This window comes from Corvus moneduloides, chromosome 12 (genome assembly GCF_009650955.1).
Source record: "Corvus moneduloides isolate bCorMon1 chromosome 12, bCorMon1.pri, whole genome shotgun sequence".
Taxonomy (NCBI): domain Eukaryota; kingdom Metazoa; phylum Chordata; class Aves; order Passeriformes; family Corvidae; genus Corvus; species Corvus moneduloides.
The window spans coordinates 6,771,455-6,796,511 of record NC_045487.1 but is presented as its reverse complement, the minus strand read 5'-3'; the positions used below and the strand labels follow the sequence as shown (position 1 = coordinate 6,796,511).

The following is a 25,057-nucleotide window of genomic DNA, read 5'->3' as shown; positions in this document are numbered from 1 at the left end:
TTCATTTCCTAGTAGGCTGCTTAAAGGCAGGCAAGTGCTATTATGGTATAACTCGTACTGCTGTCTCATTTTTAGCTTTTAGAGGAATTTGTGACTTGAGACAATCCATCTGCTGAACATTTCATGAGTATGTGAGTATATTATGAATTTTCTGCACTCCTCACGTGATCTGGATTTTGCAGCACCAGTATCAAGCACTAATCAGTAAAGCCTTTGACATCAGGGAATTAAGACTCAGTAGCCCAGGGCAGCACATAGATGTAGCCTCAATACTTCTCCAAACACACACAGAATTAGGGGTTCAATCTGCTCAGGTCTAGGGTGAGGGGAACAATGGGAATACTGTGTTTAACCTCTGCATGTCACATCCTTAAAAGGAGGGAAGGTTATTTCCTTTATCCTGGGGAATCAATCAAGATGAGCAGGGACTACATACGGCCTCATCTAAGCTGAATGTCACACACACATTTTCCTATTTCTTTGGTTTTGGGTTTTTTTAAGGTTTTACCTGTGTCCACACGGCCTGAGTTCTGTGTCTGCTACCTCATCACAGCAAAGTGTGCAGCAGTTCTCTCTGATACTCACTTGCTTCAGCAAAGCCAGGCGCCTGTGTCTGAAGGGAGAGAAACAGACTCCCTCAAAAATTCGTTTGACTCAAAGCAATAGATTCAAAACTATTCTGAGAATTGCATCAAGGCCAACATAACACCTGCCTGTGCTACACCACACTGCTGATAAACATCGATCACAACTTCCCACAAAAAAAGGCTTAACACACCCAGAGACCTGCAAAACAGTCTTTGCTTCCCTATTCTGGTCTGTCAGAAAGGGACAAAGAGGGGATCAAATAACAATTCTCCTAGTTCCTGCAGCTGAACATTTAAAGAAATTGTTCTTTGTACGTGGGTACTTCTAGGCCTTAAGAAAAAAACCCCAAGTAAATAAACCTCACAAACCCATGTATCAACAATATACAGAAACCCTATAATGCTCTAACACAGTTTAAAAGAATAAAACCTGCAAATTAAATCAACATTCCAGTATGGCAACAGCCACAAGGGAGACTAAACAGATAAAAATCCCCTATTTGATGAAATGAGACATTTCCCATCTGGAACACACACACCACTCATCAAAACTGCTCAATGGCAGGGTGATGTGTCTTGCCCCAACACCAGATGCACTAAATTCAGCACAGCTCTGCATGAGTTTCTGTTAAATCCTGTCATGGATAATTAGGGTCCACTCATACAGGCCTTTGCCTTATCTCCTATCACTTTTAAGATGATCAAAGCTATCTTTTAATTTAGGATTGGTTTATCATTTCCAAGCAGTTCAGGCTGTAGGGCAGGGATGATCTTTGTTTACACAAAGAACAACAGTGTCCAACCTTGAATGGAGCCTTTCAGTGCTATTGCATAATGAATGGTCTGTAACACAGGAGGCCAGGTTTCACCAGTCAGGCATTAACAGGAAACCAGTCTCTCTGAGCTGATCTCTCATCTTTTGGCACCATCATGTAACAGCTCTCAGAGCTATTGCCTGAACATTGCAAGAGCCGTGCCAGAACAACACCAGTCCCATCTGAGCATCAGCCAGAAACTGCAAACCCCTCATCCAGTGTGGGACACTACTAAGACAGAAGAACACTTAATTTGAAAAGGGAGGGTGACAAATTTGTACCTAACAGATCATCTTAAATCAGACTCTTCACTTAAAGCACCTGCAGTCTCAAGCAGGTGTAATTTACTCTGGCTATATGCAAGCACAGAAAGATTTTGCAAGCTGCATTTGATTTTCTCTGCATAAATACAATATCCTGAGCCTCAGACTTTGCCAATGTGTGACTCCAACCCAGAAGTAAGGGTTTTCTTTTATTTTTAAACACTATGATCCTTAAGTACCTCAAATACACTTGATCAAAGCTAGGTAATTCAAAATTAGGCTCTGAATTTTATTACAGCTGGGGTACCTCTCCAACAACCTCGCCCCCACTTGATTAGTTGCAACTTAGGTTTGTTTCAGTCACATACATCAGCACCAGTCTGAGGGCTATCTTCAGACAAAGCTGGAAATCCAGGGTACATACCCGACTACACTGTATCTGTTACTGTTTGTGTTCCAGTAAGTTATTTTATTACTAATAACTTAAATCAGATGAGCTGTTAGTTTTCATTCCTGCCAGAAGTTTGGAAAAAGTTAAAGAAGAATGTATCCAGACCTGTTTCTATCTGGTTTGAATTATATTTAGGTGGAAAAACACTTCTAAATTTGAATACCCTTTGTCAGTACTATCATTCAAAAATGGGGAAATTTTCATCAGGACCAGAAAAGGACAATTTCAAGATTTGCAATCATTCAGCACCTCCATGCTGCCAACACCACAAACTAGGTCAATTTTAAATAGCACCTCTTTTTTTCTAATTAAGACTATACCTCCTCAATCAACCTAAAAATTCTTGGATGGCAGAAGGTACTTTTACTAAAACAGCTTACTATATGGTACTGGTTCATTTTAATTTAGCTTACTATTACAAGATATATTTTAATGTAATCGATTTTGGTTGCACATCTCCTGCCCTACTGATGAAATTGCACTGGAGCCTATTGCCTCATCATTTTAGAAGAGGGACCTATGGAAGTATGACCCCGTAAGAAATTAATTTGCTGAGTACAAGGCAAGACTTCGCAACTCATCAGTGAAGCATTTTATTTGTCTGCATGCAAACACACAAGGTAGGAGGATTACCTGGGCAAAATGATTTTCTCTTCTGCTGTCAGAAAGGCATGATCATTGAAGGTACTAAACTTCACTGGTGGTGGGTACTTGAAGGGTTTTGCCCCAAAGTTGAACTCACATTGTTGATAGGACATGAAACTTGCTGCAGCAAAAAAGCCCGATCTGCAACATGATGGACAGGCATTTTAGAATGACTTAAATAACAGCAGAGCTTTCCAGACATGTTACTATTACCATTTGAAAATATACCCTGAGACAGAGACAAGTTTAATACCAGTGTTTTGCAGCTAACTGGGAGAACAGCACATTGCAGCTGCACATACTTACCTTGTTTAGTTCTTAATTCCTGAATTTACTATCAGGATTTATCTGAATTTCTTACTGAGTCAGTCAATAAAGTGCCTACTGTACAACTTGTATTAGTCACACTTTCAAAACCACAACTATCATCTCTTTCAAATTTACAGAAAGGGCCAAAATTCAGTAATACCCCAAGTTCTAACAAGTACTCAAGTTTATCAATTACATACTCAAAGAACAGAGCACTAAAGGCTGAATAAAGAAGATTCTCAGCAGCTCTTTAAACTGAACTGCTCTTTACCTGCGTCTTGAACTTTATTTTGAGGAGAAAACATGGATGAAATTATTAGCATGGTAGGATTAATTGACAAAGTACTGTAATGTTTCATGAAGCTGCATAGGAAGCTGCTTTCTCAAGTATTACACCAGCTTATCTTTTCCAAAGTAAAAGGCTGAACTTCCCTATGAGAGTTAGAGGAGTTCACCATGTGTTAATTTTAACAACAGCTGGCAAAATAAGCCCAACACCTGCCTGCAATGCTACCAAGAGACATCCTCTGATGAATGTTCAATGTGCTGCTCCAGGAGCTGACCCCAGTGAACAGCAGTCAGTTAACAAGCCCTCTCCAACATTTACAAGATAGGCTTTATTTTTCAGAAGATAAATTCCTCAGGCACCAGAAAATTGTTCATCTTTGCTACAGCCTCATTCTATTTTAATGCTATGCTAATTTGACAGTATAAAACATTGAGTTGAACCTACCTTTGGAAAGTCTAAAGTATTTATTTTGGACCCTGAAATCCACCTGTAAAATTATATCCTTCTTACTGATTTCTAAGCAACTTTCAACAGGGAAACTTGCTTAATGATGGCTTCAGGTAAGTAAATATGAATTTACATCTCAAATTGGAAACTCTTTATATAATTAAAACAATTATCCACAGAGGTCATGTCCTTCCAAATGAGCAGATACTTACACAGCAGATGAAAATACTTGCTTCTCAGCAGGAAGCTGGTTTCCATTTAAATAGAAGATCATTTGCTTTTCTTGCAAGTCTAGTAGAAATCCTATTGTGTCTCCTTACATGCAAAACAAAAATAATTTAAAGATTTAATTTCTGTTAAATGCCAACAGCCGAAACAGTTATTGTTTCAAGTATCACATATGTCACTGTGAGCTGTCTTACTTAAAAGGAACTGTTTGCAAAAGCACAAAAGAAGAAACATTGATACAGACAGCAACGAAAAAAAAAAAACTAACCCAAACCAAAATCAAAAAACCCAAGAGAAAATAGTAAAAAAACTTAATTATTTTAGTCTGCCAGAGCATTAATACTATATAGTTGTAGAAGTATTGCAGAGTATTTGCCAAAGCCAGAAGAAAGCTGCACTCTGTCACTCCTTGGCTATTTTACACCTGTTGAAGATAGACTTTAGCAAGTGGGTGTTCTGAGGAGAAATTTCCAATATGCTTGTGCTATTTATTTTTCAGAGGTGTTTTAATTTAGCCATCCTTGGGGGAAAATTTTAATAGAAGAGAAGGCGGCACAGTTCACACAAGCATGGCATGCACAGAATCCTACCAAGATTTCAAAGCTGAGATCAAGAACAGAACTTTGCTGTCCAAGTAGTTATCCAAGAATTTAAAGTAAGCAAGACAGTGCAACTCCTCCTTAAAAAAGAAAAAAAAAAAGTCTAATTCAGAGATCAAGGTTTTTTCCCTTCTCTAAAACAACTCTTTCAACCCAGAAAGGAAGATTTCAGCCCTGTTGTGTACGACTTCAAACATGTGAAAAAAGGTCTCATGGTTAAATGTCCAATATTAATTGGTGCTATGATTTTTCCTCTGCATTTGAAAAGAAAAAGCAATTAACCAACAAGAGTCTCTTTACACAGACTGGGGAACAAGACTGTAGTGCCCACTGTGCACATTTAAACCACTGCTAAAGACACAGTGATTATTAAACTTTACGAACATCAGAATTAGGCAGTAACTGCTTTGTTCACACCTATGAACAGAAAGGGGAAAAAAATCCTGTGCAGAAATCTACAGTTAGGATAAACAGGAGAAGATAGACTGAATACCTTCTTTCCAACAGGGATGGGAATGTGGTTTACTTCTGGCATTATACCAAATCAGCTGCCGGCAGCCATCGTATGCACAGGAGTATTCATCGTCCCCGATGCCGTAACCTTCCTTTAGAAAGGGAGCAGAACATTTCAGCCTGCAGCCATTCCTCACACAGAGGGCTGAAGTGTATTTTCATTCACCTAAACCACTCTTCCAAGAGCAGGAAGGGTATCTCCCTCCCCCCATGAAGGTAATTTTTTCCTTTAAACTAGTCAGTTTCATTTTCACATCAAAACGGAATTTGTTGGGGTGAGGAGGAAGGGAGAAGGGGATATTGTTTCCAAAGTGTCTTCCATTCTCTGTGACCTCAAATGACTCCTGTCAAAGTATTTAAAAATCCTAGTACCCAAATAGGTTAAATTTTTGCATCTTAAAAAATCACCACAGAATAACCACTGTCTTATCTTGAAGTCCCAGTACCAAATTTGTAATGCCTTTCCCCACAAGATATCCATGTGCCACCAGCACCCACAGCACACACAGAGAACAAACATACAGGCCCTTCACCTAATTTGTTGCATATTGTGTCCCTTTCAGTGCCAGGCTCCCTCAAATGGTGAAAACATTATCAAGTGATAGTGCTAAGGTCCAAGGCAAACACAAAACTAAAGAGTTTCAGAGTGGGAGAAAAATCTGTCACGTAGCAGAGCCCAACCGTGAAACCCAAAAGCATTATGGAAGGTAAGTAACTTCCTCAGCATGGTTTGTCTGGAGTGCAAATACCAGACAGCATCTGATTACACAAGCCTCCCATGTCCCAAATTAAAGCTAAGCCCAGCTAATGGGTGTTTAATGTCATATTTAGGACAAGTCTTTTTGTTACAGATGCTGTAAATAAAGAGCATATGGCTTCTGAGGGCTGTGTTTGTGACATACCCAGAGGATAATATCCCTTGTATTTCAGGCACACACCTGATGAATAAGAGCAGCATTTGGCCACCAGCAAAACAGCTGCAGCAACAGAAAAATCATCCTATTTAGAGATGACATCTCCCATTTTCATACCTTGTACAGGACACACTCACAGAAAAATGCACATACACCAAGCTCCTTAACAGTAAGTGGGGGAAAAAAAAAAAAAAATCTTTTAAGCCTCTTAGCAGTCTAAAGGCAGACACATGGCCTTTTATTTCAGACAGTTTCTGTAACACTCAGTGTCTACAAGGACTGTGCTCAGCACAGGTCTGCACGGTATTTTTGTTTGTTTGGTGTTGTTTTTCTTTTGTGTGGTTTTTTTTTTACTTAAATCACACTTCCATTCTAAAAATGTGGGACTGGACTTCGGATGTGACACAGAGATATATGCATGTTTTACATCAGCAGAAGACAATGCTATTTCCATGAATAATTACAAGAAATAGAGCAAGACCTCTGAACTCACAGGAATACTTAAGTTAAATGGTGAGAGAAGCTACTCTTGCATTCCCATTGGGTTTCTCACCCCTGGTGTTTGTTTAATCTCCTTAATGTATTTCTCTCATACCCCACAATCAATATTTACTCACATGTGTGTATTTGGCCTATCTTCATATTAGCTTCTGTATTTGACTCAGCTGTAGAATGACTTTTTCTATAATAATCAGAAATGAGCAGTTTTAACTGCTTATCTCTACATTAAATATATAATTCTTCTCCTAAAATAAATTCTAAGTAGGAACAGAAGACCATGCAATTCCAACAGTAAAGAAGGGCTACAGGTGAATTTCTCACTCCAGCTTAGCCAGTAGAAGTGCCAACTTAAAATCCCAGCACTGTTTCCATTCTCAGCACTAGGCTAGGCCTAACATACCTTTTGTCCTAAAATTCTAGCTTGCACTTCAATGAACTTTAATGGTCATTTGGAAGGCTGATAATACAGAAAATTAACTCTAAGCTGAAGTAGACAAGTTTTTTGGGTAGTAACCATTACTCTTTCTTATTATGGAAATACTGAAACAGGTTATACTATAGCATAAAAAGCATACAAAGCTTCTAAGAGCCATGCAGAGTTACTGCAAAGATTTAAGAAGGAAGACCTAGTGACATCTCCATGATGACTGACTGTGTTTGGACTTCACGTGCACATGGCACATTTTGCTTTAATGCTAGCAAGTACACAATCTTGTAAGTAAATAGTAGGAAGAAGAATATTTAGAACTAAGAATAAGATACAAAATTATCTGGATGAGAGGGACAGTAAAGCAAACTATAAAATAAGACTGTGTACTTGTTCTGTACTCTCAGGAAAAGGCAAGAAGGTAGAGGGTTTAATCTTTTTGTAATCCTTATTTTTAATTAAAAAGAAGCTTTTGCATTCCCAGACTGTACCATATTCCTGCTACCAGCAAGTCCAATGATACCATGCTATCCCAGAGTGAAATTTTAATTATTTCCCTTGTGAAATTTAATTTAATAGGAAAATATGTTAAAGAGGATGATGAAATTGCTGCTTGGTGACCTGTGTAAAAGACAGTGCATGAGAAACTGCTGTTCCTAGTGACTTATTGTTTACTTCCAAAACCAGACAGGAACTACTGTTATCTAAAGAATTTCCAAGAGATTATGCTACAAGAAATAAGTTCCCTATAGCTTCCAGACAACAGCCAGCAGATAACAAGCTGCCTCTGCTGCAGCTCTGGATGACTTGGGTGAACAGTGCCAGTCTGTAGCAATGACAATACTGACTTCTCTTGTACCACCAAATTCAGCAAAAACAGCTCTTCATGGACACAAAATTTGAAGGAAACAAGCAAGTGCTCAGTTATGACCACAGAATAACCAGAGCTATTTTCCTAGATGTTGTAAGAAGAAAACCACTGATGTTACATCCCCAGCTCGATGACATTGCAGGTACTCACATGGTTGAGAAATTTGCTGTCTTTGGTTGCCCATCCTATCTGCATCACTCCTGAAGTAATGACTGTAACTTCATAGTACCAGACTCCAGAATCGACACAGAATGTGCATCTTACGCTTTCGAAGGACGAGGCATCACATCGCGCCTACCCAATCCAAACAAAAAATTCAGTGTCTACAGAATCAGCATTCAAACACCTTTCTTCCCTGGATCAAGTTTCTTGCATATAAGAATATACCAACATAATTTTAGATGCATTTCAGACAAAGTGACCTCTCTTTATAGCAGTAGTTGTCACACAAACTAGTGAGTGGGCAAGACTGAAAACTGTTCAGTGGTTAAGCCACAGGCAAAAAAAAAAAAAAAAAGCAGAAACTTGACAGCAACAATTTAAAGATTTAAAGACTAAGACAACCAAGACAGGAAAACATAAATCATTGGTTATTAACTGATTCCTGGTATGAAGGACAATTATTAACATAATTCAATGTTAATTCATGAAAATTCATCTCTAAGCAGTCAAACAAGTTTTTAGAAGGAGTTACAGAGGAAGGAAGAAACCCCACGTGGCCAAGACAAATCTGACTGCTATGAGCTTTTCAAGATGAGACAGGACAAACAATAGAATGACACTTTCACTAAAATTGTTCACTAAGTAAGTGAAAAGCCATCTGACTCTTAAGAATCCTCCTCACTTCCCTGAAGTTTTGGGGCACAGGTACAGGCATTACTTTAGTGTGAACATTTCTACAACTGAAATCAGTGTAGTGATGTTACAACCCTCTGATGACAAAGCAAGTTTTCTGTACAAAGCTGGCAGACAACTTGGATTCATTCTAGAAAAATCTCAGGAGCAAGTACAAAAGCAAAACCTGCCTTTTTCTTCAGCCTCTTTTTCAGGTTGAAAACATGAAACAATTTCCTACCTCTAATCCATGTGGCGAGATCTTCAGGTATTCACTGACATCGTTACTGTTCAGCATAGCCCTAATGTTGGTCAAGTCAACCTTCTCATATGTAAACTGCCTGCCTTCTTTTAAAACTGAAAAAAAACCCAAACCCAACCAGTTTTAGTTACTGCTGCAAAACTTGATTTTAAACACTTCATACACTGATAGTCAGTCTCCCTAGGATCCAGGTAATTTTTGGCCTAACTGAATGAAACACAGATTTTGCCTGCATGAAAACAGCCTCCAATACACTGTGTGTTAAATACCCTCTAAATATGAAAGCACAACCTGTGCCTCTGACCAGAACTCCCACAATATAATTAGAACTTGCAGGAAACCCACAGGCAAGTGGAAGGCATCCAAGGTCACACCAAGATGCCCCTATTTCAGGATTTACCATTGTATTTGTATATTCAGTGGGGAGAGTTTTTCTGATTCATTACAGTGGAAACAGATTTGGGGATAGGGAAGAAGGGGAAAACAAGGATTTAAAGGTTTCTACTGTCTCATTTTTAAGTGATTCAAGTGATGAACTGAGCCACAGCAGCTCTCTCTCTCCCTGCTTGCCCTTTCTACATGGAAGGATCATAAGCATTTCTCTTGCCAGGTGTCAAATTGCTGACACATAAATGTTAATTTACAAGTCAAAGATCTTATCTTAGGACCCTTCATATAACTCAAACCTGCTGCAACACTTACACGGACATTTACTAAACACAGCTGACATTGGCTTTCCATAAGCTGACTAAAGCCCCTAAAGCCCAACAGACCTTTTACCCAAATTTATCTAAAAGGCATTAGAAAATACAAGGTCATTAGAGTTGCTGCACCCTTGAAATCACAACTAATAAGCACATTCAGTGATTTTTAGTCATCCAAGAGATTGACTCAGAGCAGCACTTTGCCAAACGCTTTTTACTTTTTATCAAAAAAATCAAAAAGTATATTTACTTTAAAAAGTCTTTAGTAATTCTTTGAGCCAGTGCACCAGTGGGGAATGACCACAGGAGTGGCCATCACCAGGACACGTCAATAATCCAGACGTTCCACAGAGACAGAGCTGCACTGTTGAGCCACTCAGCACATTTGCTGAAGTGTGGGTTACAAGAAATTGGTGCAAAGAAGAATTTTCCTTGCAGCTCCAACTTGCAGAGTACAAACCACTTCCTTTCAAAAACATTTTCCTTGCCAGAATTTTCTTTCCATACAATTACACTGGATATATTTGTTGGTGTGGGGTTTTTTTGTTTGTTTTCTTTTTCAAGGAGGTATTACAAATCCAGTCAGGTACACCAAGTGTTCATACAAAGCAAACACAAAGCAGTCCTCCATCTCTTTGGAGGAGTGGTTACTATTAAATAAATCCATCACTTTGTTATACCTACACAGATTGTCTAAACTCCACTGGGCACAGAATCCAACCTGGCGTTTTAAGTAGTCTGGATTATCTGTCCATTTCTCCAGCAAGATCAGTTGGTCGCTAATGCACGATTCAGAAACTGTCATTTTATTTTCACCTGCAATTTAAGAGCAAAAAGAATAATTGCTGTAAGTGAAGGGCAAGTTTAGTTAAAAATAGTAACAGCCTACAAATGCAGGAGAACTCTCTACACACATCTAAACTTCAGTATTACAAGCAGCATGAAATTGTTCCCCCAAGCAGATGTGGAATTATCTTCATTCAGCTTCACTTCTCAGCACAGAGCTGCATCAAGAGACTGATCATGGCTGTTCTCCATCTCTCCCATACTGATTTATTTCTTTTCAAGTAACAAAGGTCTCATGTCGTAAGTCATTATGTAGTAATTTCTAAGATGAGAAGGACTGAGTTTCAGCAAATCTCATAAGGGCTTTTGGGTGAGGGTGTCATTAAAGCAAAAAAATATTTTTTCCTGCCTAAAAACTCCCAGTCCTAACTGTTGTCCAACTCTAATACAGATTTATGTCAGTGACAAAGGCATCATCTCACAAATCCTTTTATAGCAATTTCTAACAGGGAAAAGTTTCAGCAAGTATCTCAAGGGTTTTGAGGGGTAGAGGGATGTCACTACAGCAATAAATACCAATGCAGACTCTCATGCTCACAAGTGATCAGGTAAAGCAAATGACAATCATGCAGCAGAAGCCACAGTGTTAAGAGCAGTACCAGGCCAATACTCACTTGTTTGTGCAAACTTCTCCAGTGCTATTAGTGCAAAAAGCATCACTGTTGGGTGGGACTGGAAGTTCTAAACACAGGCAGCAAGAAAAAATTAATTAATACCCAGCACAGATAGACAGAGTTGCAAGTCTGTCACAGAAGGTTTTAGGTTCAAAGGAGTCTCCAAAGTTCCTGTATTCCACCCTCCTGTGGAGAGCTGGCTCAAATAGATCAGAGCCTTGTTCCACTGACTTCTAATTAATCTCCAAAGATGGAGATCCCACAGGCTCTGGAATCTCAGTTTTTTGTAACATACACTACTGGAGTCATGTCTGCTAAATATCAACTTTTCACAATAATAACAATAAAAAAATTGCATTATAATTGCTATGTATGGGTACATACAAAAAGATCAAAGACACTTACCAAGCTGTGAAGTAAATATTCCAATATGCCTGGGCTGAGTAAGCCTATGCTCGCAGGACCTGCAAGAACATCAGAAATTAAATGCCGCCATGGGAACTACCACATACCCATCACCACAGATCTTTTAAACACAAGGTAACAAATTAAAGACCACTGAAGAACTTCACAGCAAAGCAAAACTATAATATAGAACTATTATCATTGTTCCCAGCAAAATACTTGATGCACATTTAATAATCACACAGTTACTGGCACATTAGTCCTGTCCAGTTCACTGCTCTAAGTGGGTACAGAGTTCTAGCCATACCTCAGATTTTGGAGCGAGACTGCAGCAGCCTCCACGCAGCGTTTTCACGCTCATTACTTTTGAAAAGAGACTGTCTCCCCTTTACTTCCAGAGTCAATGTGTGAAGACCAGCTCCATTTATCAATAGCTCAAAATAAGCAAAACTGAGCACCTGATAGGGCCAACTTGATAGTTAATGATATAGCTTGCAGCAGCACCAGAGCAAGCAGCCAATTTAAAATGGAAAAGCCCTGAAATAGCATCCACTTAATCAAGAGAGAGACACAAGGGAATCAAACTCTGGCATCTACAAACTCTTAAAAAATTGCAGTGGGTTCCACCACTTCATTAACAGATTTGTTGCCTGAGCTGACACAATGAGATCTGTGTCCACTAAGATGAAAGTGGAGACAGTATCTCATTTTGGCTTAGTATAATAGAGTAGAAGTATCACAGTACAAAAATACTTCCAGACCTTGTTCTTTACTTGTTTTTTCACAGAAATACAGTAATTGGGTTTTAATAACCATTAGATGACACCGGACAATCACTTTTTCCCCTCTATTTCCTGCCCACTTTCAGAAAAGGAAAAAAAAACTAGATACAAAACAGACCATCAGCAGGAAGGAAACTTAATCATCAGCTTCCAACAGTGTACTAGGAAAGACAGGGAATAAAATTCTATATGAAAAGTCACTTAAAATAGAATCTTAGCAATTCTCTTTTAAGCAACACAGAAGAGAATCTTTTCAGCTATCTACAATAGAATAAGACATGTCTACTGGAAAAAGCATATTTCTTTTTTATTTCTATACAGCCTCCAAGACCACTAACTTGATACTCCTGCCTACACTCTGGAGAATGTGTCCTCAATAATTCACAGCCAGAGTGGGACTGCAGAACAGACTGATTACCAGTGCTAAGGCAGTATAACAAACAGTGATCCTCAATCACTAACCACTCATCAGAAGGATTTGTGAATGGCTCATTCAGACATTCGAATCAACCAGATTCTGTCATGCCTGGCACCCCCTCTATGCAGAACATTATTCAGGTCTAAGAAAACACTTCTGACCTAGTCTGCATCATGGGTGCTAAAGCAGAAGGTGTTGTAGAGAGCCCCAGGTGTTGTGAGGAGAACCCCAGGGCTTTACCTGCTAATTTCTCTGCCAAGCAGCCGAGCACTGCAGTCGTGTTCCGGTGCTTGGCAGGGTGACAAGCATCCTGGCAAGCAGCAACTCCACTTAAGTTTAATATTTCAGTTAACTTCTGCAATGCATCCTGCAAAAGAAAAATCAGAAATCTCTTCAACGTTACTGACAGATACAGTTTCCCCTAATTCAGTATCGTTCAACAGATTGGTTTTTATGCTACATTACTAAAGTCAGCATCATATTACAGACAGCATGGGGTGGTTATCTCCTAAGATAAGAAGATAACAATGGACAGATGAGAAGAAAAGCTCAACAGACCTAAGAGCTGTAACTTTAAAATTACCACCAGATTGTTGGTAATTGTGATCAACAGCTCAGGACACTTCTGGACATACCTAAGTGAGCTCCTCGTGGCAATAGGAAGCAATTAGCACATATGGCACCACTGTCATCTGATCTATTTCCAGCGTCCTAAAACTGACACCCTTTTCAAAAGAAAGGGACTGTTGCAGATTTTAGAATTCAGGACTAAAGAGACACGCCCCCTCCCCAAAAAGCCCAAATTCCCATCATAAATTTAGGATGTTGTCAACTTTACAGGATGTCTCAAACTGTATTCTTGAGAGCCTAAATGGTTTTCTGTAGTCACACAAATTTAGGAAGTAACCAATAAGGGTAATAAATCTAACATGTCATGCTTTGACTTGCTTTGTTCAGGCAATATGGTATGAATAAAATTCAAGATAGGTCTAGAGCATACTCTGCATTTTCAGGGTAGTTAGGGGTTAATCTAGAGCCAGAACAAGTCATCCCACAGGGAGAACCCCACCCTGAAAAGTTCCAAATTCTCCTCAGCTTTCCAGACTTCATGAAAGTTTTAGCTGATTCAGATTGAAACTGCATAATCTCAGGCAAGGATCTAATTAAAACAGAAGAACTCCTCATATTGAAGTCATCAGCAGCCATTTGGAGGAAAAATGAGCACTGCTCAAGTTGAATAGATGTGGTTTTTTGAACTGTGTTGAGCCACACTCAAATCAGTTGACTGTGCTAGAGTCTGAGGTCTGTACAGAGATCACACTGAAAAGTAGTTATGTTCTTAAAAGGAAAGCCACAAAAACAGAACTGATGAACAGGACTGAGCTAAGTGGAAAGAACAGAGAAAGAAGAAAGAATGACTGAGCTACAGACTTGGGATGGAAAAGACTCACTAAAATTAGACTCTTGACATACTCTGATAGTGCTTTTAGCCATTATTAGAACTGTCAGAGAGATCAACTACTTTGAGTTAAATAAAGACTTTATAGAATAAACAGTTTACTGCACTGCCCTTTTAACTTTATGGACTTTATAGCCTGCAATAACAGAAAATGAAATACAGCTTGCTGCTGTTCTCCAGCTGTCATGGAAGTGAGGCACTGACTTAAAATCTATAAGACAAAAAACTTAAAAATTATCCTGTATAGAAAGAAAATGAACAGCAGCACAACTTTACTAGGTCACATGTGGCCAGCAGACCCCACAGCTGCAGCTCCTTGTGCTGTAAAGACACAGGAAAAACCACTGTGCACCCCAGAAAAAAAGGGACCTCACTCCTTTTGTCTTGATAACGTCAACTATTTTATAGCAAACTCCTTAAAAGTACCCAAATAAAAGTCATGTGGGTTTTGAAAAACAAATCATTTGATTGCCAAGTACATTGTAGAGCCAAACAAAAAGTCCAAAATCACTCTTCCTATGATGCATTCGTAGTGGTCTCCATTTCCTGATCTCTTTTTAAAGCAGACAAAGTTTCTAGTCATAGCTTCATTTTCAAAATAATTCAGCAGTCTATATGACAGTCATAATAAATTTCTCTTGTTTCAAAGTCTCAGATAAGTTTAATCAATAGCCTAGAGGAAACAAACCCACGTCAGGTAGTTTGAGAACTTGACCAATTCTCCAGTCACTGACGTAACCAGCTCTTTATATTCCTAACAACACCAATGGAAGACTAAAACTGGCAGCATCAGGAGCTTCAGAAATGAAAGCTGCAATGATATGATCATCAATTTCTCAAGAAACGAGATCATGACAAACATTTGAAGACAGACAAGTTCTCTGTACAAACATTATGTTTAGCATCCTAAATGCCTGCGGCTTTCACTTACACACCTACACCAACACAGTAGGAACACCTCAGGTCATCTGTCCACCCAAAATCAGATTAGTGGCCAGTAAAACAAAAGTATTCTCATTTCATAGTTAAAAAATGTCATTTGCTTAGCTTAACACAGCCATTGTGTCACATTCCTCACGTGCAGGGCAGGAACAATTTCAAAGTAACTTGTCAACACGCAGCTTTGCAAATGAAAGAACAAAAGGGCAGAACTTGTGCAGCTTTTGCAGCACCTGCACACCCTCCCTGCACAGTGTAAGTACCACGTGGCAGGAAAGAGTGGCAAGAAAAGCGGCCAAAACCCAAAGGTCTCTTGTTCCTTCCCCATGAACCAAATTTACCTTTTTTGGGAATGCTCCTAGCATTAATTAGCATTTAGACACCAAGTCACCCCAAATTACTCGAAGTTGAATGTTACACCCATATTCTGAGCCACTAGCAGTCTTGCATCACTGGTGAAACCCACCCAGAGAGATCATGGGTGTGGCAACCACGAATAACTGACATCCAGCCACAGATAAACACATGTGCTTTCGACTCACTTTTGTTGGCAGTGGACATTCATCAAGTAGTAGCGTTATAACAGCTGGTCCCAGGGGATCTTCTAATGGAATAACTCTAATTAAAGACTGGACAACTTCCAACCAGCCTTCATCTGTCAACCACAAAACAGAAATCACACTCAGAATTAACAGTGCAATGCAGAAGTGTTCAAAATACATCCCTAAATGTAAACTGAAAAATCCTCAAAATTACCCAGTGAGCTTAGAGACATTGGGAAAAAACAGTTTGCTTTTTACACCACTGTCGTAGTTTGCAGTAGGTTAGAAGCTTACATTCAAGAAAGAAAAAGTTTACAGCAGCTTGGGTAATAGTGAACATCTCTACTGTTTGTAGAATAGTCTAGCCCAGGCCAGAGCATCCTTTAGCTCCCACTACTATTAAGAAGGAATACTCATGGTGGTATGGACAAGTACTTTGTTCTAGTGTGATACTCCAGAGTTCAGCATGCAATGTCAACTCTTAAGTGTTAAATGCTGCATACACAATGACACTGAGGAAATACTTCTTTTAACCACAATCAAATCCCTCTTCCTGAGTTCCCTGCAGTAACATGAGGTTCAGAGAAACTCAGTGGCGTTTTCGCATGCCTGCTGGTCTAAAGAACGTTTGTTTTCCTAAGGAACAGCTATCACTGTTGAATGAGTAGATAAGGGCTTTTACTTGCAAGCAGACAACAATCCACATAGAAGATGTTAAACTACTCTTAAAGTAAACAGATTTGGAGTTACAAGAAAATAGCTCCCTTAAAAGTGAAAATAAAGACAGTCTGTATCTGTATATAGGTGAGTGAGGTAGAAGGAGCAGCACTCCCTTCAACAACAGCACAGCAGTAACACACTGGGGTTTGAGTTCTCATAGCACATTCCCCTGAAAAACATTTTATTGAAATGCTGTAATATCTAACTGGGCTGAATAATTTACTTTAATACAGAAATATTACTTCCTAAGACCAGTACCAACATTATTAAGTAAAGAGAAAAATTCACCTAAACCAGAAGCCTGCTTGAAGTCTTAAGCTGGGAGAATTTCTCCTACTGTAGCAAAGATAACACAGCCCTTGCTACAAATGTGGCTTGTCTTGCAGGAACACTTAGTGATGGGGTTGGGACAAATACATCAGTAAAGAAGAGGTCTCGGGTCAGCAATACCCAAACCTAAAGGAACGTGCTTGTGGCCAACACCGGAGCACATTGGCTTAGCCCTGTCTATGTACACATAGAGGTTGTTCCTGCTCAGCTGCAAACAGCCATTCTTTGTGGCTTACACTTTAATGCCACTACGATGTGTTTGGGGCCATCCATTGGCTGCTTCTGGAGAGCTCATGTGGGAAGTTTAACTGAATTCAAAAAAACTTCAGGCCAACGCAGTGAGCTCAGTGAAGCTCTGAAGGGCAGAACTGTGTTCTGGTTCACACATCCCCAAAGCTGCACACCACATCCTAACACAGCCTGCTGCAGTGTATTTTTCTTTGCAAAGAAAAGAGGGACTTGGGGTTTGTTCCATTTCTTTTGCTTGTGAGTCACAACTGAAATGCCCAACACAATGCCTCGATACCTGTTTCCGCCATTTCATGCAACGTGATCATTGAATAAGGAGGCTCCTGGTCACTGAAAGAGATATTACACAGGTCAAAATTTACACACAATCATCAACGTAATACACTGAGTAAAATGATTCTACACAGACAGAAAACAAATCCAGTAACCATTTAACAAAAGGAAGTTACACAGGCTGCACATTGCTAATGTCATTTTCACATCTGAAACACAGATGGGATTTGAGCCTCTCTCTGGCTCAGCATCAACATCTGCACATCTGCAACAGCTGACAAGGAAATTGTGATCCACATCTGCATGTCTAAAAGCTGAACATAATAGGCTTGGTGCTGTTCATTAGCATGTTCCTTGTAGTACATAATGAGGCACTGCATGTCAGAGGTCACAAAGTGAACCCAGAGCAGTGCATAAGGGGCATCGCTTCAACAGGATTTTTTTTCTCAGAAATTCTTTGCTAAATATATAAATATATTAAAAAAACCACCACAAAACTTAAAAGGGAAGCCACCAGCATCACAGTCTTCAAGCAAGAGCAGTTAAAAGAAATAGTTAAGGCAGTTTAACAGAAAACACTTAACCCAACCCCCTTTCCAACATGAAAATCACAAAAAGTTCAAGAGATCAGCTCCTCAGTCCAGTTTGCTGAAGTAAGGACACAAAGCTTGTGTATCTGAGCACGCACTGCCAGTGAAAGTACCTAAAGCAAGACCCCAAAATCCTGTTCAGTAAGCACCTCCAGGTCCAGAAAAAGCTTATCCAGCAGCATGTCCTAAAATACTTTATTCAGTGCTCCTTGGGCACTGAGAACTAGCCCCAGGCTTAGACTTTATGTTCCACGCTCAATTTTTATCACACAGATCTGAAAAGAAATTGGAAATGTGAAATACAGAGGAATTTTATAAAATTTCAACATTAATTATGAAGATAATAAAGCTAGCTAGTTTGAGAAATCAATCTAAAGAAGAGAAAAATTTCAGCTTTGATGTAATATATATGATGTAAATACATGTCCTTTTTTTCCTTACAAAAAGGTGAACACATTCTTAAATATTTCCACAAGAAAATGCTAAAGTGAAGTTTATCCCATTTTTATATTGCCACAACATTTAAAAACAAACAGTTGGCTTTTTTTTTTTTTAACTTGAAGCATCTTCACCTTTCTTCAGGAAAGTAATCTGCCCAGAAGGAAAAAAGTGCAGTACTGCAGAATTACATCAGGAGAAAGGATAGAAAGATTCAAAGAAAGGAGAAAAAAAATCCCAACAAAAATCCCAACCATAAGTACAAGTAAAGGCTATGATAAAGAATGACATTTTTATCTGCAAGATTTCTGATTTTGTCCTAGGTAGCAGATGTTCACAGTACTGGCACTGAGCAAAGGACAGTCCTGTCCCATTGATTTGCCATTTTAACCACTTAATTTCCAAACATCTCCTCCAGGACACACCTTCCTCATTTTGAAACAAAATAGCCATTTTGGGAATTTCTTAATTTGCAAGGCAGCTTTTCATATAAGCCCCAAATTTAGAATTTATCCTTCTGAGTTTATGAAATTAAGCTTCTAGAAAGCAGCTATCTCCAGATAGGACAGAAAAAAAATTATCAGTTGTCAGACATGTTTTAGGTCAGAACTTTGAGATTTGATAAAACCAAACAACAATAAGAAAAAAAAAGGAACCCCAAGAAAAAACAAACAAATAGCAAACAGGGAAAGCAACTATTCATTGTTTATCACAGTGCATTTCACTACAGTCTGCAAAAAAACCCCTGTAAAAATACAGTAGCTTCAGGAATTTGTCAGAAACAGGGGCAGTGAAATAACTCCAGGGGCAGTGAAATAACTACGCTTATTGTCCCTCAGTAGCATAGGAAAGTGCCTACAAGATTACAACACTGATTGCAGTACCCACAGGAACAGGATCAACTGTGCTCAAAAGTGTTGTGAAACAGCTTAGGGAGCTGAACTTGGGGGAAAGGAGACAGCATGTGGGCAGACTTTAAAAAACGTTTGCCATGATTTTAACTTCACCATTTGAAGACAGAGCACAAAATAAAACCTGTTAAAAAACCAACCAAACACACACCTTAAGACTTAAATGTTCGTGAAAAACATCAGTCATGGTATTTGTGCTTAAAGACAGCAGGAAAGCAAACTCCTCCTCTGCAGGCACATTCCAGAGTTGATGTAGGTACATGAATCAAGCCTCACTTATTCTGAGCCTCATCCACCTTAAACTCAAACCCCAGCTGTCAGGCTGGAATAAGGTTTTTCCTTCAGATCTGATCTTCTCAATTCCTACACTGCACCTAATCCAAAAGGTGACAAGCTAACTTAACCCATCATTTTTAAGGGCCTTTTAAAACTTTGTAGAAAGCAACACAAAATCAAAAAGAGACCAAAAAAAAAGGATGGGCCCATAAATACCCCCCACACCCTTAATGGATGCTTTGAGCATGCCAGGAATGCAATACTGGGATTGTGAGTTGGGCAGTCACAACATGAGATCTTTAAAAAGTAGTCAGACTTATAACTGGAAGGAAAACCTCAGTCTGTTTATCCAGGCTAACAAAGATCAAAGCTCCCTATTTTGCTTCACCATTTCCAAAGTAGTTAAATACAGCCTGCAAAGAGAAAACTGCACAACAACCAATTTTTAGGACAGAAGTTCCCAGACTCTGGAATGTTTATTGCTTCCTAAACTGTGTATCTGTGCCAGGTAAGAAATCCTGAGCACACTCCTCATCCCACATGGGTGTAGGCCCATACAGGAACTGTGAGAAAGCTCCTCAGCTCCTGGAAGAGTCTGTACCTGGGCACTCAGGAGCTACTTCTATTACCTAGGAAAGGTGCTCCTCTCCTAAGCCTGCAGATGGAAACACGTGGCTGCTTCAGGGAGGGTCAGGTGTAGATCGGTGAGAGGCTGGAGCCACAGTTTGAGAGAAGACAAGAACATTTTCATTCATGTTGAATTATTCCTTGAGGAGGTACTTACTTATCTACCAACGTCCGAATTACAGCCAGTGTGTCAAGTACCAGCCCATCCACATTCTGTTTTTTCCTTCTTGGTTCATGAGGTCCTCGGCCCCTCCTGGGCGGACGGACAGGGTCCCTTGGGTGGCTTCTTGCTTCAGGGATGCGTGCTCTGCTGTTCTCCGTTTGCCGGCCCTGAGAGTCCACGTTGTCCTCGGCCCCGCTGTCGTCACGGCAAACACACGAGTTTCCCATGCTGCCAGCCCCCAAGGCTCCCAGGAAATGGGGAATGTAGTGCTCTAGAGTCAACAGCAGACCTTGGAAAAGGCTTCTGCTAGCATAGAACACAACCAAAGCAACTACAATCATCTAGGAAGTTTTAAGAGAAATGTTTGTGTGATCCTGGACGGTGATCTTTTTGCATTATAAACGTTGCTACCAGCTGGAATGAGTGGGAAGTTGGAGACTTAGCTGCCGACAGAATCACTTAAAACACACATTGGTCATCCAGAAGGAGGTCTGAAAAAGCAAACCCGGAACAAGAGTCAGTGTTACTACTGCTAGAGAACAACAGAAGAATTCCTATTTTAGTAAACAGAATCAGTTTTGGTGGATAAAGCAGCTAAGAAACACAAGGCTTTACCTGAAGTCTATTGTGGGGAAAGGGAAAGGAAGGAAGAGGAGGAGGAGGAAGTTCCCCTGGTAAGCAGCTCTCGCCCACGCACCATTCCTTTCTACACTACCTATTACTTCCCAGCTCCTTCACGGATTTTGGATGCAGAGGAACAAGTTTGTCTGTAAATCTTGCACACCACTACCCTTTAAATACTAAGTATCAACGAACCAGTTTCATTTACCCTTTACAGAGACATATGGCTTATGCCACCCCAATAAAGGCTGTACACTTAAGGTTCTCATTTCACATCAGGAACATTTTCAGACTATAAAATAGGCAAAATTGTAAAGAACTAATCTTACAACAATAGATTTAACAGAGAACCATTTAGTCCACCTGTGCATAAACAAACATTTTTGGAAAATGCCTGCATCTCCTGCGTTCTCACCTAAAGCAGCACCAACGCTGAACTAAACAGGAATTACAGACACCATTTCAATGCCTTACAAATCTAACTGGGATTTTGAAATGGGTGTTGTGTGCCTGTTTGGATCTAGTGTCAAACCAATCTTCCCTTTTTGGGAACAAAGACTAATTCAATCATTCTTCTGTTCTTCATTCAAATGGTTTGGATCACATACAGGCCCAGTAGCAGCTGAGACCACAGGGCAGTCTCTCCCAATTGTTAACTTGAAAATGCAAGAGAAAAAGGATTCAAAGCCCTGTTTCATAACAAGTTATGTTTCAAGCCATAGGACATATTTCTGTAGAACCTTACATAAAGTCTCAGGTAAAATAAAACCCTACAAAAGATATAATTTCATTACTTACACACTTCAAGCATGTCAGAATAAATAACTAACTTTTATCCTTTTAGGAATCAAATTTAACATTTACACTAGAAGTTACGGTGAATATCCTGTAATAGGTTATTACTATTCTTTGATTATTAATCGAAGATTAATTAACAATTATTAACGATATTATTAATAATCTCGTTAACAGCAGACACGTAGCACCCTAAATTCAAAAGGAAGTCAAAGAGCTGACACCTTTCAAATGTGGAAAGCCCCCACCATCAGAGCCAACTGGCAACTCTGCAGTTGCTGGCTGCCCTTTGGGACAAGATCACAACAACATTCAGGAAGCCAGACACTGGTCATATGAGCAAGTCTTGGGATGTCAGCTGTCACTGGAAAAGCTCTCACAGGCACTTCTGTAGTTTGAAGCACATCATCTTTTAGCACAGTGAAATGTTCAATATCAAGAAACTAACTGGAGGCTAACTAAGAAAAAAAAAATCAGTTCCTCAAGGGACATTAATTGGAAAAAAATAAAAGATCTTGACTTCTTGTTCAAGAAACTCCTAAACCACAGATCATTAAAAGGGTTTCAGCATCACATCATGCTTGCCTTATCCCCTGAGAAGTTTGGCTACCAGGCTCAGAGTCCTTCCATCTGAGCCAATAGAGCTGTCACCTTCTCAGTCAGCGAGTCACAAGCAGATGAGAGGTGCCAGTGCAGATTGCAAGGACCTCAAACAGAATTGTCTAAGTTCACAACCGGTTCAAATTACTTTATTGATTTTAAAAACAACTAGTTATGTTAAATGCAAAACATGTCTTCCTAGGGAGTATGTATGTATTTATGAATCTAGGTCATTTAAGGGCATTTTAGCAAGATAATACTAAAATGTAAAACTGTTACAGATTTAGAATCTGAATAAAGTTGTTCTGTAACTTATGGAAATGTTAACACAGTGAATCTATCTTGTCATAAACAAGAATGGAAAAGCTGTATTTTAGAGATTAGCAGTGAGTAAGACCCTACCTAAAGAAACAACAATAGACATATGTCAAGATTAAAGCTGATTATTGAAACCTAAGTTTTTCTGGCTGTCAACTTAAAGTGTGATTAAAAACAAGTAATTATGATCAACTCACCTGTAAGTTTGCTTGGTTCAGGAATGGCTGGGGGTGCTCACAAAGTGCTGTAGCAGAAGTGGATTGTTCTCCTCCAGGGCACAAAGTCGTATCTGGAAAAGGCAGTGCTCTGTAAGCCTTTATGGCGGGCAGTGAGTCATTACTGACTCTGCTGTCACTTCTAGGAACTACGCTGAGGAGTCCCTGAGGACAGAAGGAAAGAAAGAATTCACTTGGAAACTGCATCTAAGGTAAATGTACTCCACCTCCTCCCTACACCTGCCATGACATCAAGCCGTGCTGTTATTTTCAGCTATATCCAGCCTTTACAGAGGGAATTCTATCAAGGCTTCAAAACCCTTTGTCATCTACAAGCTTTAAGACTAGACATGGATACAGAAAACCCAACCTGTTTTTACAGCCCTGGTATTTCAGACACCACAGCACCAAGTGCAGAGCAGTGACCAACTCCTCACCTCAAATTACTCCCTACTGGAGGAAGAAGAGAAGCAATAGTATCTGCTCCAGATCACCCTCAAGTAGACACAGCAGAAAATAAAAGTACACTATAAAAGTTGATTAGATAACAGGAAGAGAGAAATGACAGGATAAACTCCCCTTATTTAGTAAAGAGCTGGGTTTGACAGCATTCACTTGGCTCTTGCTCACCATCACATACAAGGAGCTCATTGTCAAGCCTCAAACAAACTGAAAGGCTAAATAATTAGGAACACAAGGTAGGAGAGATTGCTACAGATCTGCTCACAAACCAGTTTGTCTGGATAGAGCTCGAATGCAGGAAGAAAGGTTCTGAAGTGCAAAGGAAAATAATAAAAATACAAGTTGTTATTCTATAAGAAATAGCTGCTACTGATACCTCTCACCAAACAGCACAAAATGCTAATGCCTGACCCCTTCTCTACACCAGAGAGCCCCTGTGGGACACCCACTGAACAGCTGCTCCAGCACATCTTGCCCTCGACAAAGCCCCAGGATCACGTGCTGCTGGAGCAGGACCCCTTCCCTGCATGGGAGAAAAGCAGCTGCAGCCTCCTGTGCCCCCACACACCTCCACTGGATGGGCCACTGGGACCATCCCCACCACAGAAAGCAGCTGCTCTCCTAGCAGGCTCAAGCAAGTGCATGGATGCACAAAGGAGTTACGAGCTCCACAGGGTGACCAACCTGCCATGGTTGCAGGTCCAAATGGGAAAGATGAAATCATCATCCATTGAAAGGGATGCTGTGGGAGTGCAGATGCCCAGCCTGCCCCAGACAGGCCTCCTCTGGATCATCCGACCGAGCACGCCAGTGGAGGAGTTGGCTCCAAGTGGCACTGGGATCATTTCTCTGCAATGTGCAGCCCAAGAGTCGGTGATTCATCCCCTCAAATATTTGGTTACAGCCAACCATAATACTGCCTCATGATGGAAAATGCCTCTTCTTTCCATGAAATGGAGTGCAGCGCCAAGCAAACAAAAAACCCCTCGTGCACACAAACGAGGAGGGTTTCAGCTACCAAAAACACTTTTCCAGTTTCTGTCACCACTACAAGAGTAAGACCAGTGATTTCTCCTCTTGAGCAGAGTAACACAAGAGCTCAGTCAACAAACCATACAGTAAAGTTGACAGTTTTTCAAAAGCAAAACTGTGAGAGTTTTGGCCAGCAGTTTCCTATTAAGGAGATAAAGTAATTAGAAATATTTCCTCAGCATTTCTTTCCCAAAGAAATAATGCTCCTAAAAAGGAAGACATGGAAATACTTGTGATGCCAGTCAGATGAAAGTTCAAACTAGGAGGAAACACAGCTATTAATCATTGCAAGATAATCAACTTTGATACAGGAATAAGAAAAAGAAGAAGGCTGTTTGCAAAACAAGCTTTTATAACAAGGAGACTAATTTAATTTTGAAATGATGGGGATAGTAGTGAAAACCAAGAATTTCCAGTAAATTACATACAGCTAGAATGTGAAATGGAGACTTTCTCAGGAGATCCCATTGACATGCAAGGTCAACCTCTCACCTGTAAGACTTGTGCAACTAAAGAGAAGGAGCTGCTGGGTGTCCAGCGTGGTACCACACAGTGCACGCAGTCAGGGGACTGCAGGCTTCGGGAGGAGTCAGTAAATACCTTGCTGGTTCTTTTGCATGTGGTAACCAACCACCATATTGTGTAATCTGAAGCAAACCCCTAATTCAATTCTATTTAAAAATACCTTGGAGGATTAAGACTAGTGTCAAAACTCGATGGGAAGCAGCCTTTACTGGCATGCAGCATTTCACAAAGCCATTGCCACAGCTGGT

General features: G+C 39.9%; 1 protein-coding gene across 2 annotated transcripts in view; it reads right to left on the bottom strand.

Moving 5' to 3' along the window:
* RSPRY1 (ring finger and SPRY domain containing 1) overlaps positions 1-25,057 on the bottom strand; it is a 35,843-nt gene that overhangs the window by 3,099 nt on the left and 7,687 nt on the right. The window contains exons 2-15 of one of the 2 annotated variants that reach the window (XM_032121846.1): positions 22,773-22,955; positions 20,236-20,732; positions 17,241-17,293; positions 15,665-15,777; positions 12,965-13,091; positions 11,525-11,583; positions 11,120-11,186; positions 10,344-10,475; positions 8,935-9,050; positions 8,010-8,153; positions 5,127-5,238; positions 4,019-4,121; positions 2,750-2,902; positions 509-613 (exon numbers count right to left, since the gene is read on the bottom strand). In XM_032121846.1, coding sequence (XP_031977737.1) covers positions 509-613; positions 2,750-2,902; positions 4,019-4,121; positions 5,127-5,238; positions 8,010-8,153; positions 8,935-9,050; positions 10,344-10,475; positions 11,120-11,186; positions 11,525-11,583; positions 12,965-13,091; positions 15,665-15,777; positions 17,241-17,293; positions 20,236-20,582 — 1,631 coding nt within the window. In that variant the 5' untranslated portion in view covers positions 20,583-20,732; positions 22,773-22,955. The remainder of the gene's footprint in view (positions 1-508; positions 614-2,749; positions 2,903-4,018; positions 4,122-5,126; positions 5,239-8,009; positions 8,154-8,934; positions 9,051-10,343; positions 10,476-11,119; positions 11,187-11,524; positions 11,584-12,964; positions 13,092-15,664; positions 15,778-17,240; positions 17,294-20,235; positions 20,733-22,772; positions 22,956-25,057) is intronic. The other variant, XM_032121847.1, reaches the window with a different exon arrangement.